Source organism: Lycorma delicatula, chromosome 11, assembly GCF_047948215.1.
Source record: "Lycorma delicatula isolate Av1 chromosome 11, ASM4794821v1, whole genome shotgun sequence".
NCBI lineage: Eukaryota > Metazoa > Arthropoda > Insecta > Hemiptera > Fulgoridae > Lycorma > Lycorma delicatula.
The window spans coordinates 60980890-61001976 of record NC_134465.1 but is presented as its reverse complement, the minus strand read 5'-3'; the positions used below and the strand labels follow the sequence as shown (position 1 = coordinate 61001976).

General features: G+C 28.8%; 1 protein-coding gene across 5 annotated transcripts in view; it reads left to right on the top strand.

The window, feature by feature from the left end:
- Positions 1-21087, top strand: part of LOC142332557 (esterase FE4-like) — a 57486-nt gene that overhangs the window by 8353 nt on the left and 28046 nt on the right. For 3 of the 5 annotated variants that reach the window (XM_075379014.1, XM_075379015.1, XM_075379016.1), the window contains exons 2-5: positions 15013-15150; positions 16372-16521; positions 16624-16789; positions 20309-20494. In XM_075379014.1, the coding sequence (XP_075235129.1) occupies positions 15013-15150; positions 16372-16521; positions 16624-16789; positions 20309-20494 (640 nt within the window). Of the gene's footprint in view, positions 1-5939; positions 6032-6170; positions 6261-15012; positions 15151-16371; positions 16522-16623; positions 16790-20308; positions 20495-21087 lie in introns of those variants that run through there. The other 2 variants (XM_075379017.1, XM_075379018.1) reach the window with 2 other exon arrangements.

The following is a 21087-nucleotide window of genomic DNA, read 5'->3' as shown; positions in this document are numbered from 1 at the left end:
TTCATTCCATCTTGGTCGAACCTTTCCTCTTGTTCATGACTGATGTCACCCGAGTTTAAAGGGAAAAAGTTCAAATGAGAATGTAAAAAATAAATTTTCGATGACATTCTGCAGCCCAAATTTTTGTAGTCCAGTAAGAGTTCATTTATAAGCTGATCAAGCTTTTCAGCTTTTTTGTTTCCAAGAAAACCAGTTACAACATCTTTGAATCCTTCTAATTCTTTTGGATTCAGTTTGCTGTAAGATATATTTTCACAAATTAATTTTCTTATTTGTGACCCGATGAATATTCCCTTTTTTTAATTTAACTTTACTTAATTGTGAAAAAACCTCAGCTAAATATTTAAATTCATCTCCACCTTTATCTAATTCTTGTAAAGAATTCTTCATCAGGCCTGGTTTTATGTGTAGAGGTGGTAAAATAATATGATATGCTTTGACCAGGGAATATTGACATCATTTTCCTTTCCTGGGCTAAACTGATTTCTTTTTGCCCAGTCTTTAACTGTGTAGTATTTATCTGTAGCCCAACTATCCTACAAACAAGAAATGCATATATTTTGTAAAGCCCTTCAGGGGTCTGACCGAAAAGAAGCCTATTGCTTTCAGGTCAATAATGATTTGCCGTGAAAACTTTCAAATTTTTAAAAGTTTTCTTTTCACTGATTTGTTTTTTTAATTTGATGATTTTTAAAATGTGAAGTATACTGTCAAAAAGTAGAGCATTTATTCAAGCTTTATTTTTTTTTATTCGTCTGAGCATCTTTGTTGCAAAGTTAAAATAGATAGAACACAAATATATTTAAAGGTGTCACTTTAATTTGTTGTACTAGTATAGTAGGTAATTAATTTTAGTTTGAAATAACATGAAATCATGACTTTTGCCTTTTTTTTAATCAGTCATTGCCTTCCTAGACCGCCTGTTCACCTCCAATTTTCAGTGGGCCTTTTACTGTTCCCCCCTGAAGGCCTCCAGTGCCCACAAGGGAGCGATATCACCCACTCTTTGAGAATGAATAGTCTAGATGAACTAGTTGGACTGTAAGGTGTAAAGATTTGAAAAACCAATATCTCATTTTTAATAAGGTGCTTTTCCCTTTTATATAAGTACTCTACCTATATTTGACAGAAAAATAAAACAAATAATAGAGGTTTTCGGTTAAAAGAGAGAAATGTGATGGAGCGGAGAGATTGAGATAAATAGAATTAGTAAGTTTCTTTATTACTACTTACTACTTACTGTAGTAGTGTGTTTCTTATTACTAGTTACTGTATGAAAGCGACAAAATAAAAATACATTTTATGAAATTGTATTTTATATTAGTACTAGTCTTGAGTCGATGATAAATTTCTGATTGATTTTAACATATCAAAATCGAACTATAATTTTTTTTGTAAAAAAAATTAATTAATTAATAATAAAGTTAAGAATCTTAAGATAATAATAACAATAATAATAATAATTTTAAATTTAATATCATGAAAAGGAAATAAAAAATTAAATGATAAATAATACCTTTCAGAAAACACGTGTGATCTGTTAAAATGGATTCTTTAATTAATTACTATTATATCTAAATTCCGTATCGCTCATAATGTTTATTGTTATGAGCTATAAAAAAATGATTTATTACTCTTTATTTTGTAGTTTTTTAAAACTATTACTAGTATTATTAATTTTAAATTATTCTATTTCCAAACAGTAACATTATTTCTGCAATTTAATAATTTAATGATTTTATTATTAAGAAAGCCGGCAAGTGGCGCGAGTGGTAGCGTCTCAGCCTTTCATCCGGAGGTCCTGGGTTCGAATCCCGGTCAGGCACGGTATTTTTCATACGCTACATTTCCATATCATAAGCTTCAAGCTTATGTGACGATATCATCAATCAAAAAAAAAAAAAAATGTATAACATCATTTGTTGATTATTCCTCCAAGAATACAAGCAAGGTACAAAAATCGATTCTCATATCATCGTTTAGTGACCATTATGTACTATATGAATAATTGACTAATATTTAGAAAAAAAAAATTAATAACATTAATTTATACTTCTGATTATAAGTAATGAATATGCAGTCTTTATTAAAATGACTAGATATTCATACTTAAGAAAAAAAACACAATATCCGTCTTTCATAAAACCAGACAACAAACTGAACTGTTTTCGTGTAAATAAATAACTCAATACTTCCTCTTACGATAAGGACATTATTATAGTTACGGTACAATTTTTTAATAAATTACAGAATCTTTTTAAACAATCTTCTCACCAATTTATTAAAATGGAATTAATTAAAATAATTTTTTTTAAAGAAAACAATATTACTCTATCGATGGATTTTTAAATAGTATTAAATAAAGCTGACAACAAAGTTGTAATACTTCCTGGCATTGGTTATTTATTCTTATATAATAGAAAAATACATGAAAATAAATTTAAAAAAAAAAATTTAATTCAAAAAAATTCAATTTTTAAGCTTTTATCGGCTCCCCTAATCCCAATATTTCCCTCAATTTTTTTTGGGGGGGGGAGTAACTTCCACTACTACAATGCCTAGGAAGACATAAAAAAAATCGGTTAAGCAATAAATAATAAAAAAGCTTTTTACTTCCTTGTGAGAAGTAAAGGAAGTATGTGATCGGGAAAAATTTCGGTTTTCGGATTTCAACAGAGATACCCATTTTGACCATCCCTGAATTCATTTTGACTAATTTCGGCGTGACCTGTACGTAAATACGTATGTATGTACCTTTCATAACTCAAAAACGATTAGCCGTAGGATGTTGAGATTTTGGATTTAGGACTGTTATAACATCTAGTTGTGTACCTTCCCTTTTGATTGCAATCGACTTGACCAAAAATATCCAAAATAAAGCCCAAAATGAAAAACAAATTTGGATTTTTTAAAAATCTTTTTAAGCATAATAGTAGTGCAAGTGGCTCAAAAAAATATTTTTTGGTAATATTGGGCATGCGGGGCTGATTAAAGTTTAAAAATATCGATTTTCTTTTTAAATTTTTTATAACTTTTTTAATTTTTACTTAACTTTTTTCACGTATCATTATTATTTTTTTTTTTATATATAAGAATAAACAACCAGGACCAGAAAAATATTTTCAGTTTTTTTGTAAGCGTTTTCTATATATTTTGAAAATTTTGTCAAAAATCTCTTTTTAAAATTATTGTGAACTCAAGACAATCATGGAATATCAAGAGCTGCAAAAAATAAAAGGGGTAGAAAATTTCTATTCATTTTTCTGAATTTGTTTGTAGGGGCATATATTTGATTTAAAAGATCGGGATTGGTTGGACAAGAAAATAAAAAAAAATTGCGTTATTACTTCTGTCATTGATTTTATTAAATTTGGAATAAATCTCCCCGAAAAGGAATTGAGGATTTAAAGAAAGAATCAGAGAAGTTACATCACAAATCATTTGCCGATAGAGTTTAACAAAGCTTATTTTTTATTTCATAATTTTAATTCACTGGAATATAATAACGGTTATTTGAAAATATTACATATATTCTTTTATTTGGTTTATACAACCAGCATACCAATGGTTTTTTTGTACTGCTAAGGGAATAAAAAAATGACCTTGATGGTTTTATTTAAAAAATAATTACGAAGCGTAAGTTTCAAGCTCATCGGTAGAGATAAAGTGCAATTAATACAATCTGTTCAGACCTTTAGATTTCTTTTTATTAAAAAAAAGAAAGAAAAAATAATATATCTTTTTTTTCTCCACGTGTCTATTTCTGCTTAGCTTAAACTCATAACATTAAAACTTTATATGTATAACATTACGATGGCAGATACATACATATAACATGTGTCATATCAAAATATGACACGGGGTCATTCAGAAGAAAAAAATTTGAAATCAAAGAGTTATAAAAAAATATACATGTTTTTTTTTATAATAAATCTTTTGTCTGCTATAAAAATTCAATTGTAGTCCACCCTGCTTTTTTTCATATAAGCAGCTTTTATTTTTGTAGGCCTACAAATATATTTTTTTAATTAAAAATAAAAATTAAATGAACTTGAAAAAAAAGAATAAAACTGACTTTAAAATAATGTATCAAATTCTAAACATATTTATTTTTTTTCTTTAGATTTTTGTGTTTTAAAGTCTGCCATGTTAAGTAGCTTTTTAAGTAGTTTTATTTTTTTTAATTTTGGTGCTTATTTAAAAAGGTAAAAATGTTTCAGATAATTGAAAAAATATATATATTATGTAATTTATATATTTACTATATATAAGGAATATTTAAAAATTAACTACCAGTTGGTTGTTGAAAATAAATAGTTCCTCGTAAATTTGCTTTAAACAAATACAAACAAGTATTATTGAATCACAAAATTATGTCTATAATGTTTTGAACCCATTAAGGATTTTTCTGATAAAACTAACAGGACCTGAAACCATAATACTTCGTCAGAAGTTTATCATGAAACGGTTTACAAGTGTTGGAAAAAAAAAAAAAAGAATAAAACAAATCCACCGCGGATGCTTATGAAGTATTTAGTTTTCTTCATAACGCTACTGTGTTGATTTCATTAAAGCTTACGTGAGCCAAATATAAATACAAAGATATGCTAAACGGTAATTAGAATAAAATAAAAAAGCATTTATAAAAAAATAATGTATTCTTATTCATTGATGTTAATTTTTGTTATTTCCCCTCCTGCATCTCTACTGATGATGAAATTTAACAATCGAAATGCGTGTATAGTTCTAAATATTTGAAATTTTGATAATATGAGTGCAGTAAGGAATGCCGTTTGTTATGTACAGTATTTTATCTCTGATTATTGATGTCGAATAAAGTTACAATAAACTTCAATATATCTTAAAATATCTCAATAAAGAACGGAAAATAAGAAATAAGGTAAGGAACTCTTGTTCCCGAGGGGAAGTGAATCAGGGAGTAGGCAGTCTACGGCCACGGCATTCGGGTGTGAAACTGATGTAACGCCTTCTGGCGGATGCCTGTTGTGTCCCCTGGGTGCTTAACAAGGTTGACATAAAAAAAAGGTGAGCTCTTGCAACTTCCTGTGGCTACTGATTGCTGTGTTGCGAACACAGCATATTGTCGCATATGTGGATGGATTGGACATTGATTTTGAAGTCTTTCGAGTTTCTATAGTAAGTTAATTTTAACATTAAAATAATGTAGTGTGAAAGTCAGTAGTTGTAGGTCAGTATGTCAACTTTATTTATGAGAATGTAATAAATACAATAAAAAAAAAAAAAAATGTTATCGCTGATCTTTAGTGGCATTAATTGAATTGATAGTTTTAATGTTATAGCTTTGCTATTATTTATTTTATGACGTTGAAACATTGTTATTTATTTAGTTTAACTTTAGCATTCCAAAAGGTTTTATTACCAAAAAGTTTTATTATTGAAATAATTACCTTTCCTCTTACAGGAAAGGTAATTATTTCAATTAAAAAAAAATTAGCGACTTCATAAGTTAATGTAATTTATTTTGATCGTTAATCACATTAATTAAATTTCTCCAATTTGTCACTGTTTTAAGTAATAAAGAAATAACAAGAATAGATAAACCTTCTTAATGTGCTTTTTTTCTTTTCTTTTTTTGTTTATAAAGCGGCCTCTAAGTTCTTTTTATTGTTATCCTTTTGCGTTTTCTCTTAACACTTTTATTGAATTACTTGAACTTCGAATACGGTTTTTTGAAAGTTTATCTTGGATTCTTTTTATTGATTTAGGATTTTGGAGTATCGTATTTATTTATATCTTGTAAGGGATTTTTCCGATATTACGAAATTTTTAAGCTAATATATTAATGTGTGATTAACTAGGATCTAATTTACGATGTCGACAATTTTTCTACGTACTTATTTGTTGTTGTCATGTAGTTTAAACAGATTACGTCAGATAGAAGTAGTGTAGTACACAATCTGCTAATTAGAAACGTAATCTTGCTTTTACCATTATCACGTGCTGGCTTTTTAGTGAAGTTGTCTATTATCCATGATTTGTTTACTTAAAAGTTTGTTATTCTAATTTACTTTTCTCACATGATTACATTTTACTATTATATTTTCATTAATTGTCGGTTTATATTCGGATCGCAGATTGAATGTTAGTTTTGTGTTATATAATTGAAACACCATTTCAGTGGTAAATGTAGGAATTTTTTGTTCGACTTTGTACAGTATTATTAAATCAAAGAAAAAATGAATTCGTCAAATGACTTTTGATTCAACTGCCAGGATTAAGTACCAGGATTATCATAATACTGAAAATTACATATTATTTTGTTTTTTTTTAAGGCTAATCCTAGAAATTTCAGTAAAGCATAGTTGGAATCAAAGAAGCTTATTACTAAAATGCAGTACTACTAACAGAATATTGCAAATATAACCATAATAATACATAAACTTTCGTGTGTGTGTGTGTGTGTGTATATATATATATATATATATATATATATATATACATTTATTTATTATTGTATACTAAGTTCGAAAACCTAATTTTATGAAGAAAATAATTATCACTTGAATAGAATGCATTATCAACTAAAAATTACTTTAATGATCTTTAGAATAAACTTTCCTAAAAACTTTACAATCATTTACTTTACTTTTAATTTTCTTGTTTAATTTAGCCCCCTATCTGTGTAATTCGTATTTTATCTCGTATTTAACACAGTTGTAATGGAAATTTTCTGAATTAATTTTTTTTTAAATCGGATATGAAATTCCCTGAAAAACAATTATGTATCTAATTAATGTGACATAATGAACAATGATAAACAGCTATGTTTAATATTTTATCATTTAATCTTGCAATTTTTGTTAAAGCACATACACCAGACATTACTTTCCACATAAAATACAGATTTATCCTATGATAGATATGAAGAAGGTGATCTTATCTAAGATTCTCATTTAGTGTTTATCTGGTTGTTTTATTTGCATTATTGTTTATTATATCTATTTTGAAATTCAATAAAACTTAGGTTTCATTTATTTAATATTAATCCATTTTGTAGATATTTATGGGCTGAATGTAAATACATATTTGGCTATTTGCAGTGTGGGGAATGTTAACATTTACCTGAATTGGTGATTAATATATTACTCACTTACATGATTGCACTATCCAGTATTAAATTACTCTCTAGATCATTTATATATATATATATATATATATATATATATATATATATCAGAAATTTATAAAGTAAGACCTACAATTAAACTGTAGACGATTCCTATTACCACTGTAAGAATCTGAAATGTTACCTCTTAATTAGGTAGATTTCATAAGAAAGCTACCTATTGTAATGGGTACCATGATTCGACTTCTAGAAAATTTCAACACATCTTTGCATTTCACATCCCCCAGACCTCAAAACCACCATCAGTTCAAAGGTTTATATATAATTCACTTTCTTGTGGACTTGATAACCGCTGTAATTTTGCACCAATCACTTTCAAATTGATACATAAAATATAACGACCCAAAATCTCGGTTGAGTTCATTAATGGGCAAAATCGGACCATGGAAGTGGCTTTTTCAAAAGAAAAAAACATCACTGTAACTTTCTTATTATTATATAACTTTTTTATTAAAATATCAAATTCATTTAAAGTTGCTACTGTTCTTTGGATAAGGGCCTAAAACATATGTAAGAAAGTTTTTTTATGTCACCAACCATTGGCCCAGAGGGTGAAAAAATAGGATTTTGTAGACAAAAAAATATACCTCCCTTAATAGGCACAGTATTGAATCAGTTTAAAGTGATCATTAGTCCTTTAAATTACCTAAAACTTTTGTCAGAAACAATTTTTGATATGCCCAACCCTTACGGCAAGGGATGTCCAAAATGTTGCTAGAATTATAAGAATATGGGACTTGTCATATGCTAAAAACATGTGAAACTTTTTTCACATGCAACCATTGTCGTATTGAGTAAATTTGAAGTTTTTCTTAATTTTAAGGTGGAAATCTTTTGTATCCCCTATTTAGCACCGATGAAATCTACCTGTGCCTTCTGGCATATCAAAAGGGATTTTTTTTCTTTAATACCTATGTATTAACCTTTGATACACAGTGGAACTCCAATTATCCAGATCTTTGCAAAACCAAATCCAGATAATTAGTAAATTAAAACAAATTTTTCATACAGATTAAACATCATACTAATGTTTAATGGATATCACATTTAATAAAAAGACAAAAATAAGTGTATTTTTAAAATTAAAAAGATATACAAAACATATGCAATGTAATAAAAAACAGATACAAACAGTAATATGTTACAAAAAATCCTATTAGTAAAAATTTATTATTAAAATAATCAAAACTTACAAAAATGAATTAACTTAACCAAGTTAGATTGATAATTTGTTGATAGAGTCATAATTAATAATTGATATTGTTGATTGTGTTATGACTTTGTACGTGTACGTGTATGACTTCTTTTTTTTCACTTTATCTTGATGCGATGATAACCTCCAATGAGTGATTTTCCGAGGATGGAACAGAGTTCCAAAATGCGTTAAAAATAAGTAGATACATTATTAAAAGGGCACATAGATGGATATAATTATAATCGATTAAATTAATTACAAAAATTATCTGAAATAATTTAAAATTACTATAAAATATTATTAAAAAGTCATTGAAAAACTTACAAAAAACATTTTGAAGAAAAACTAAGTTAAGTTACTAAGTTTATAAAACATTTCTTAAAAATTACAGACAAAAAAATTACAGTTTTTAATGCAGTAGAACTTAGTGACAAGTCAATAATTAAAACATACCTTTAAATACTATTTCTTTAAAAAAAAAATCATTAATCTGTACTTTCTTTAATGTTGAGCTTCATTTATGAGCTGCAAGATCAGGTAATTGTTTTAAACAAAGAATCTATGTAGAATCGCATTTTTTTTACTGCTCCAAGCATTCCATAGACAAATATTCATTAACTTTTTCATGTGACAGCCCTAGATGTAAATCATTAATCACATCATTGTTCATACTTAACTAATTAATGTGTTTCTATCAATATTTTCAGAAGTTAATTGTATAATTTGTTTAATGTGGACCTAGATTTATATATATTTTGTTTGTGATGTATGAATTTTAAAAATTCAATTAAAAACCCAGTAAAAACAGAGATCGATTTCTTGTTGAAGCAGAGGTTTATTTGAATAGTAATTTAGATTTTTATATAGTGTATTAATTTTTTTTAAATTGCCTTGAGTGAATGTAAGCAGTCTGGTTAGTTGGATAACCGGAAATCGACATTTGAATTATCTGCCTCCCATTTTAGTAAATATTTTATCATCAGTTACACATATGCTAATTGTTGACTTTCTTTTACAGGTTATTTTAATACAAACCTAACCTTATTTAATGCCCACCTAATTTTTAGTTACAGTTTCTGCCTAAGTTTTCCTGTTTACATTCTCGACTACAACTTTATTGTTGCTATATAGCAGATATAGATGTAAAGAGAAGGAATGTAAATTTATTTTATTTTTTTTGTAATTAATGGTATTTTTGTGGTGCTGCTCTGATCAGAGTTTTGCCACAGTTTAATCAATCCAAGAAAATATTGGGCCAATTCGTTATTTTTATTTATAGATTAGCTTATATATACCTATTTCTGATGTGATTTATATAATGTATTATTATCAAAGTAAAAGAGTTGTTTGTTTATTTTTCTATTTTTTTACACGTTTATATAATGAATTCTAACTTAAAGAAATCTTGTAGTTGAATGTTTCTCACAGTAAATTATAATAAAATCTACTACAATAATGACTATTTACCATTATGAAGAGCAATGTAGATGAGTCATTATTTGTTTATTTTATGTTTTTTTACATTAATTTAGAAAATAATTTTTGTTGTAGTTTAAAAATATTTTATATTATAAGATACAATGGTGTATTTTGAAAATAAAAGGAGCCAAATTTGATTTATAGAGAAAAACATAGTAAATAAATTTTATTGGGGTTTGGTCCATTCTTTCTATATGTAACAAACTAAGTATAAATGTGGTTTTGTTTTTTTTTTTTTGAAACATTATATTTTTAAATACCAATTAATAAGTAAAAAAAAGTAACATAAATTTATTTTAATATAAGGACAAAGAAATCAGTATGATAATTTTAATGGTATTATACATAACCTAATTCCTACTTAGTTTTTTAAGCTTTAACATGAATTGTTGAATTAAATTGTTTTTTTTTTTTTTTAATTGAGGGTTTATCAGAACATATCATTTCTTAACATTTTTTTTACTTTTTCAGCTTGAACATATTTTGTTTAAACAAGATTTTAGACAGAAATATTTTTTTAATCTTTATTATATAGTCTCCTTTGCAGAGTCGTAAGTAGTGCATATTACACATACGACAGAAAGCAGTATATTAGTTTGTTGCTTTACACTTAAACATCCCAGTCGTCCTTATTGCTATAATGCGTAGAAAGCATATGAAATACAATTGGCTTTAATGAAAGTTATTATTTCTGAGTACTGATGTTTATTATACAAAAAGTCCTTTGTTGAACAGAATGAAAATATCATTAGTTAAGCTGAATATCATCTTCATGTCAGTTAGCCTGGATAATGATATTCAAACTATATATTAGCTCAGTGAGCCTAGATATTGATAAGCCATAATTTGGCTCGGTAAAGAAGGCTATCATTTTGGATATGATTTATTACCATGTCACACCACTTACAATCATTATGATTGTAGCATGTACTACTGGATTATCTACTTAAAACCAAACTGCCACAGACAAAACACAGTTGCAGCATTTTGTGAATGAAATGAAAACTTAAATTAAACTCTGTAATTACATTAGCAAAAAATTACATAATTACCATATTTTCAATAAAAGTTTGAGTAGCCTGCACAGAAATGTACTTTAGTGCTAGAGCAATCATATTGAGAGTCACCTGATGCAAAATATTATTCTCAATGCCGTCGAGTTTTCATTAAAGTTTCACTTTCAGTTCATCAATAGTGGGGGATTTGTCTCATAAATGCTGCCCTTCAAATTAGCAATAAGGAAAATATCCGATAGACGTATCTGGGAAATCCAGCGCCTTCTGTTGATAATTTGTTTGTCTCTAAAATTCACATGAACACGTGTTAGTGAATTATTTGATGTGCGATGTGTTGATCTGTCTGGGTAGAAGTTGTATTCTTTTTCATAATATAACTGAACTAGGTATATATAACTACACACAACTGAGCGAAGAATTCTTTAAAAATTGTACATTACGCTTCTGCATTGACAGTCTGATCAAAAAATATTGACCCCGCTATACAATTACCAGCAACATTATCCCATTCACTGATTTTTTCATTGTAAAGAGGATATTTTAATATCTGGTGAGGATTTTCAATCATCCAGTGTCTGTTTGTGTGCAAATTAATATGAGGTCTGTAAATAAAGTAATGAGACTGGTTTAGAAAAACGTTTTATTTACAATCCTATTGTATATGGACTCTTATCACCTTTAAAATAGTTCCCTTGGGAAGCCACACAGTGCTTCAAACGGTTTTCCCACTCTTCATAACAGTGTTGGAACTAAGAAACCAGAATATCCTTCAGATGATTGGTTACATTTTTTAAAATGTTTTCTACTGTTCAAAAATGGTGCCCTTGAGGTGTATTTTTAAAGTCGGGAACACAAAAAAGTCGCAGGGACTCAAGTCAGGTGAATAAGGTGGTTGAGGAATTACAGGAATGTTTTTCTTTGCTAAAAACTCATTAATTGAGATTGCAGTGTGAAAAGGTGCATTTTTATGATGCAGCATCCAGTTGTCTTTGATGGCTGGTCTCATATGGGCAACTCTTTTCTGCAGTCTTTCAAGAATTTCTCAGTAAACATATTGATTTACAGTCTGTCCTGCAGGCAGAAACTCCTTACGGACAATGCCATTACTATTGAAGAAACAAATTAGCATGGTTTTAATTTTTGATTTGCTCATTTTTGCTTTTTTGGAACATGGTAAGTTTGAAGTGTGCCACTCCTTGCTCTGGCGTTTTGTTTCTGGGTCGTACTCAAAAATCCAAGATTCATCACCAGTAATAACATTTTTAAAAAAATCAGGATCAGATTCAATTCACTCTAGAAGATCACAGCACACTTCTACCCTGTTTTTTTCTGTTCAACAGTGAGGTTTTTTGGGACCAATTTTGCGCAAACTTTTTTCATGTCCAATTCATTTGTCAAAATTTGATGGACTGTGGTACGGTTCAAATTCAATTGTTTCGCTATCATTCTGATAGTTAATCGCCAGTCATACTGTATCAAGTCTCTGATTCACTCAACATTGTCGTCACTTTTTGACATTAACAGTCTTCCAGAGCGTGGATTGTCTGCAACTGATTCCCGGCAATCTGAAAATGCTTTAAACTACCTAAAAACTTGGGCAAGTTACAGAGTGTCATCTCCATACTCCCTTTTCAATTTTAAAAAGGTTTCAGTAGCATTCTCACCGAGTTTAACACAAAACTTGATTGCACAATTTTGCTCATAATTAGTATCACTCATTTTTGTAATGCACTACAAAAACTCGTCTCATGAAAAGTTTGTTTACATCTCACATGGTAACAATAGACTAAAAATATTAATACCTAATATAAATCAGCTCTTCATATAACCATATGTTTACTAATAACTTTACAGTGTTGCCACTTTGGGTGCCAAAAAAAACTAGTCTCATTACTTTATTTATAGGCCTCGTATTCCCAGGTAATTGAAACCATGCCTCATCTGACATGAAATACAGTATCTGGTCTACTTGTCTATCGACAATGTTTTTGAGAAACCAATCACAATATTAAGATGTTTTGGTTTGTCTGTTCTCTTAAGTTTTTGTACAATATGATTTCAAATTGAATTATGAAGAATCTTATGCAAGATCTATATTTTACATATCTTTGTTGTGGTAACTTAGTGTAGATTGTTTTGGATTGGTCGAAATTATTGTTTGAATATTGGCTTTAGCCTCCGGAGTCCTAACTGAAGGTCGTATTTTGTTTTACATTTGAAACTAATCCAGTTGTACATCATTTTTTAACCAAATTGTGTACGCTACTCTTTGCTGGAATACTGGTATTAATAAATCTTTCTGCAACTATTTTGCACATTTCTTAAAATGATAACCTTCCACTGCATCAACCTTTTCCTTAACTGAATTAAGCATTTTAGAAAAACACAACAGCAAAGAACAAAACTATACTACACTGAAGAATGAAAAGTTTACAATTGACAATGGAAGATGAGAGTTGTAGCATATACATTCTTTATATAGTAGCAACTTTAATGGTGACACTCAAATAACTGCAGTTTAAACTGGCTCAGTTCTCATCCAGAATAATGATGATATCTTTTCACAAAAATAGTGAATAAATTAAAAATTGATACATTTTTTTTGTTAAAATAGTACATTTAGTTAAATATGTTTATTTAATTTTTTTTTTAATGTCATCATAAACTTCTATGGTCATTACCCAATAAAAAATGGCGCCATTATGTAATGAATTGTACCCATAATTCTTAGCTTAGACAATTTACAAGTACCAGTTTATTGAATATGATCTAATTGGAATATAATATGTATAATAATTCTTCCAATGGCATTCTACTTTTGCTTCATACCCTTAAATTTCTATAATTTTTTAGAACTTCCTAAGATGTTCCAGATTTTACCCAAAATCATGTCAGGTTGGAAGGAATGCAGTTTACTGTAAGGAGCAGTTTGTGTTTGCTGTGTTATAAATTATATCTTATAATATCTTAAGAAAAATACCTTCACACAGGATTGAATTTATGTTAATTTCTACAATATTTTTCTGGTTTTTATCTTAATGCATTAATAACAAAAAATAGTCTATAAAAATAATATAATTTTTTTAATAGAGGTAAACGAGTTAGTTATGTAACTGCTATGCAAATGTAGTAATTTTACTAATGTTGTTTACAATTTCTTTTTTTAACTGAATTTAAATTTTGTTGGATGTTGCAAAAGTCTATTAATAAAATAAAGAAAACAAACAAAATCTCTTATATATTGATAATTAGTTTAAAAGACTGCATTTATATAAAAAGCTGTATGCAATTAATTAAACAAGTGTAATACATAAATAATATATGAACTGCAAGGGTACAGAGGTCAATATACATAATACTTGTGACAAATCACCTAATTTTATCTTTTTTTTTTGTAGTTATCTTTATTTGTATTTTTTATATGCCCATATGTATGGAAAAAAGCTTTCTTACTTTGTAATAATTTACATATGATGTTTTGTGATAGTATATGATAATTATTTTCCTTTTTTAAATGTAGAACACTTAAGTAAAAATATTTTCAAGGCAATACATTTTTTATTTATATATTTATGTATATTCAAGAATATAAATTATGTTTATCATTTTTTTATTATTATTTTACTTTTTTTTATCCAGACTGTTATTAATTTCTATACACATTTTTGCTAATTATTTGATTTTTAAGTGATTTTTTGCGCAACATGTTCTTTGTTGCCCTTTTTGAATGCGTAAAATAATATAAATCTGTTATGTAGGAAGTGTAGACTATGTTGTAATATTTAATATATGATAAAATATTTTAAGTCAGCATTATAAGTTGAGATTAAACTATTGTTTTCAGTTTATATAGCATAAAATTCTTTTTGTAAATCTTTGTTTTGTGTTAATGAATAAATTTTTTTCAATATTAATTTAAAGAACATCTATCGTTGAAAAATTGTAGACTGTCTAGTTCCCTGTTTCCTGATTATCAAAAGACTCTAATGTTTATAGTCCTTTTTTCAGAACAACAGACTGTGCTGCAATCTAGTGCTTTATCTAGATGAAGGAAATCTCCCTATAGCAGGTTTATTTTCGTGCCCAAATTTTGTTTTTTTATTCATTTATGTTATGTACCATTATTAACTTTTGGTTTAATTTTTTTTTAACAGACTCCTGATTGCTTTGTGCATTTGGATTATGGACGATTAAGTGGTGAAAAACGAACAACAGATTTATTAAACATTACCTTTTGTTCATATAAAGGAATACCTTATGCCAAACCACCTGTTGGAAATTTAAGATTTAAGGTACAGTTTTTGTATATTTATAAATAATAAAATTGCTTATAAATTATTTATAAATAATAAAATGTTTCAGAATGTATCCTATTAGTGGAATAAGTAAATGATAAATAAATTAAAGTCCTTTCCTGCCAGTGTATTTTTTATTCCTACCAGTGTGTTTTTTTATATTACTAAGGTATTTTCATAATTGTACTCTCTCATTTGTAATTAATGTTTTTTTTCTTCTTCATCTGTTAAGTTGTACGTATTATTATTTTAGATGTCCTGACCCAAGTCATAAATCATTCCCAAAACACATAGTTATATTCAAAAACCAGAAGCATTCCATGTCATACTTTACTAAAAGAGGTGAGGATTGGAGTGGTTATTGGTCTTTTTGAAGCCAAATATACAGTATACGAGGTGCTACCCAAAAGTTTGGGGAATTTGAATTTCGCATGCGAACCATTGCTGGTATGACCTGCTGCTGCTAGATCTGGCTAAGAGTACTCTTTGTGAATCAGTGTTCCAACAGCTGTGACGGTGAGAGGCTGCATTGTTGACTTTCTGCGGTTGTGTAATGTTGTGTTTTACTGCTTCGGCGAAGTTCTAAATGGCAGATTTTAAAGAGCAAAGAACCTGCATCAAATTTTGCTTCATGCTTATGTGAAGATGTGAAATCTGTTAAAAAAATAATATAACCTTTTAAGTTGCATAGTCACAGGGAATTTTATTGACATGTTGGTACCACTGTATAAAACAAAACCTAACACACCATCATATCCTTTTAAAAGTTTCTTTATATGCTTTAATCATTTAACTATGTCACTGTTTGTTTCATTTTGCCACTTTTACAATGAACTATTTATCCGACTATCTTATTAACATGAAATTTAGTGTGAAATTTAGGAAAACTGTACAAACTTATTTAATTATCATTTGTACAGAGAAACTAAACAGGCTTGGGAGTTGAGTGAAGAGAACCCACTTCACAGGCTGAACAGTTAGAACATTTGCCCAGCTTTGTCATATGAAGTCTCAAAAACTTCTGATACCAGCTGATAAAGTAAATTTAGAAATGTAAAATTACAAATGTAAAAGATAATTTTAATTTAAAATTTTTAAGATAATTATATCTTTTTGATTTGATTAATCATCTGCCTTGATCTTGTATTCTTCTTATGGGTGTTATATGACAAAGATTTTGATATAAAATAATTAATTAATGTTTTAATTTTTACATAGGACCCAGATCCAACACCTAATCCTTGGGATGGTATTAGAGATGCAAGTAAAGAAGGCAAAGCATGTATACAAAATGATAAAATGTTCGGTAAAGATGGATTTGATGTTACTGATGAAGATTGTCTTTTTCTGAATGTTTATTCACCATTTGTAAGTACTATATGTACAACACTGATTTTATTTTCTCTTTTTTTTTCTTTTTTTTAATGAGTGATAAGTAAAATATTTATGAGATTATTTTTTTTTGGGCAGAAAACTAGAAATACTATTCATCATCATGAACCGATGACTGTTATGGTTTGGATTCATGGAGGTGGTTTTTTATTTGGTAATGGAAATGAAGAATTATATGGACCTGATTTCATTATTGAAAATGATGTTATATTAGTTACTATTAACTATAGACTTGGAGTATTTGGTGAGTAAAATATTATTATAAAAAGTATTTACTTTTCCATCCTACTTATTGAAATATTTTTATGAGGTTCGTTTAAAAAATTCTTGAAATTTTACAAATAGAAATTTATATATACCTTAGAATATTAATACATCTTTTGATATTCTATAACGTTATTTATACAGATTAGATGGTATTGGACATCATCTAGATAATCTGAGATTGTCTAATAGTTTATTGAGACCATAGTGTGCATTCCTAAATGTGAAATATAAAATGTAGAAAGTTATTTGATATAATTTTTTAATATACAAATTGATAAATTCAAACTTTACTGACTGTAAGACAAATTTTACAAAAGTAGTCTTTTACAATCTAGGGAATTAAAGCCTAGAATAATATTTAATCACTCAATAAAAAATTAAAATGTCGCTGATAAAATTTATTTATTTTTTGTCAAAAAATCAGTTTTTTCTATTTTGCAGCCCACACCTTGTTTTATTTTTTTATTTATTATGGATTTGTATAAAATTATGATGTAATATCGTTTAAATCATCATAAGAAATGATTAAACAATGTCTCAGACAGATAATTTTGCAATATTGTTTACTGTTGACCTGTAAAACTTACAGTTAAAATTAGAGATCTAGTATTGTCTAACTGTACACAATGTTAATATCTCATTGTCCCTGCATAATATTTTTCAATTATTCAAAATATTGTTTATATTAGTTGGTTAAGTGTGTCGAATATGTTAAATTTTTTAGTAAAATGTGTAGCATAGTTCTTAAAATTAATTTATAAGTTACTTTTCTCTTTATGGCAAGACTGCTTTTTGGATAGCTTAATTACAAAATGGTAACTGAAAGATTTGCATTTTGTTAATATTCAACTATTGTGTGTTTCTTTGTGAAGTTAAAGTGATATTTTGTTATATGCTGTAAAACCATTGTTGGAAGCATTTGTGATTGGTGACACAACTAATGAGCTAAAAGTTGCCCTGCTTTACTATAAACTCACAGTGTCCGAATGGAAAAGTGCTAGTTTTGTGTTCAATTCCAAACTCGGCAAATAGATTAAAAAAAATAACAATTCATAAATAATGCATATAAAAAGAGTGTAGGGTGCATAACAGAAAAGACCCGCAGAATGTTATCTTATTTAAAGAGTTGTAAATAAGAGTTATTTTATTTTTAAGATGTTTCATATTTTTTGAACAGCTAAACATATTGTAGTGTATCTGTCATAGCCAGTCCAAGAAATTTTTAAAATGTAGTAGTCTTCTCATTTGAAGCTTCTATTCAAAAGAAAACTGGAATGGTGAAACTCTGTATTTACCAAAAATATTTTTTTTCAAAAGTTACAAAATTTGTGTTCTCATCACGTAGATTTTTAATTAGCTTTTTGAGCAATTTCCTTAAGCATAGACCAAAATATGATGCTCTGTACATAAATGTAGCGTATTTTATCGAAAAATTAATCTGGTTTGTTTTGTTTAAACTTAATATTTTTAAAAAAGTAAGTTTTAAAGGTTTCACAAACCTCAAAAAAGTGCAAAATTGGCCCACACGCCTGTACAACTGCTCAACAAAATATGAAAAATCCTACAAAAAATAACCCTTACTTTCAGTAGTCCACATGTGTAAGATTCCAACAAAAAATAAATAGATTTTCTCAGCAACTACCCTTTTGGCGATTGGAAATGGATTGAACTCCACAATACATTCATTATGTTCTCACATTTCTATAAAAAAGGGATGAATGAATTCAATGCATTATGGTGGTATAAGATATTTTGCTTATATGAGGTGTGTGAGAAAAGTAATGAGATTGGTAACACTGCGAGCGATCTGGCAATGCTGTGTCTACCGGTCTGTGCTAGACCAGTTTGTTCATCCCTTCCACATGCTCAGTACAAGTTTCAACTCCGTTCACTTTTGACAGCATCATCAGTGAATTTGTGTTTTTGTTGTGTATTACGAAAATGGAACATTGGAATTTAGAGCAACGTTATGCAATCAAGTTTTGTGTTAAACTTGGAGAATCCGTGAGTTTGACCTTTGAAAAGTTGATACAGGCTAATGGAGAGCATTGCTTATCAAGAGCACAAATTTTCTGCTGCACAAATCATTTTTGGAAGGCTGAGAACACGTTGAAGATCAACCTTGGTCAGAGAGGCCGAGGTTGATTTCAAAATCTGATGAAAACGTTGAGCGTATGAAGGTTCTTGTGAGATCAGACCATCGTTTAACAATAAGGATGATGAGTGAACAGTTAAATTTAAAAACTTTCACCTTATATCAAATTTTGACTGACGATTTGGACGTGCGAAATTGGTATCGAAAAACCTCATAACAGAACAGAAGGACAATCGAAGAAACGTGAGCGTTGATCTTCTTGAGAGGATTGACAGTGACCAAGAATTCTTCAATCGTGTAATCTCAGGTGATGAATCCTGGATATTTGAGTACGATCCTGAAACAAAGTGGCAAAGCGAAGAGTGGCACACTCCGTCATCTCCTCGACCGAAAAAAAGACAAATGAGCAAATCAAAGATCAAAACCATGCCGATTTGCTTTTTTGACAGCAGGGGTATCATGCATAAAGAATTTGTTCCTCCAGGACAAACTGTCAACCAAGTGTTTTACAAAGGTTCAGGAAAAGAGTGATTTACGTGAGACCAGACATTGCATACAAGTGGATGCTTCACCATGACAATGCCCCGTGTCACACAGCCATTTCCATCAGGGAATTTTTGACCTAAAAATGCATACCTACGGTTCCTCAATTCCCCTATTCACCTGATTTGAGTCCTTGTGACTTTTTCCTTTTCCCGAAATTGAAACATGTCTTAAAAGGACGTCATTTTGCAACTCTGAAGAACATTCTAAAGACTGTGACCGACCAGTTAAAAGCCCTACCAGTTGAAGCATTCCAGCGCTGCTACCAGGTGTGGGAACAATGACTTCGCCGGTGTATAGCTGCCCAAGGGAACTACTTTGAAGGGGATAACATTGTTGTTTGAAAAAATAAAAACATTGGTAAGTAAAAAGTCAGTCTCATTACTTTTCTCACACACCTCGTATATAAACTTATACATCTGATTCATCAATCAGATCGGCTATAATCAGTAGTTTTTAATTTACTTATCAGTCAATTCACTTATACTAAACGGTGCAAGAATTACTGGAGATAATGTATGGAAATATTTTTACATTATATACCTTTTTAATTTTCAACTTCAGTATTTTTAATTAGATTCCAATCTCTATGTTTTTCATAGCTTATCTAAGAAACAAGAGAGATACTGCAAGTGAAGAGTACACACTTTTTAGTACAAAATATTATCATACCTCTCCTTTACGGTGTTTGAAAGAAGAACATATAGCTGTTTATAACATAGGAAAAAATTGAGTGATTTGTTGTTTCATTTTTTTTTAGTTTGATGTGTTATACGAGATTGATAATGCAGTCCTTCAACTTATTTATTACAAATATTGTTGAATGAGACATTACTATTTAACTTTTTCCTTTTCTAGGTTTCCTGAATCTTGGTATAAGTGAGGCACCAGGTAATGCTGGCCTTAAAGATCAAGTAGCTGCTTTGTCATGGGTTCAAAAATATATTCATTTGTTTGGTGGTAATCCACAAAAGGTTACTATATTTGGTGAAAGTGCTGGTGCTTCTTCTGTCCATTATCATATGTTATCACCTATGTCAAACGGTAAACATTATTTTTTTTAATTTTATTAAAATCTTACAGTGAAAGGTTTTAGTTCATTCAATATTTATGTCTGTGCATTTATTTGTGTGGTTATTTTTTTAAATGTATATACCCTCTGTTACTACAGATGATATGTTCCAAAACCTGTGTGGATACCCAAAACCGTGGCTCAGCAACTCAAGTAACCGCATATTCTTCCTTTTTTCATTTACATACTGATATGAGATAAAGTTTAATTGGAAGCATAATTAGATATATATATATATAAAATTAACATGTTTGTTCCTACAGAGTTGAGTGATATTAATGAGATAAAAAATCAATGACCAATGCCTGTGTTTAGTAAATAGGTTTTTCTAAATTGCCAAACTTAAATAATATTGAATGGGATTTTTGGTTTTTGGCATTGTCAATCATTTGTGGCTAATGGTCATGTGTCATGGTTTATGGCTCTATATATACACACACAAGATATGAGAATTCCAGGACTCAAGCAGAGACGGCATTAGTGCGTTTAACTTCTCGATGATGTCACATGATTCCACTCCTCATTAGTTTACTATAAAAGTTTCAAGTCACTGCAATACTGAGTA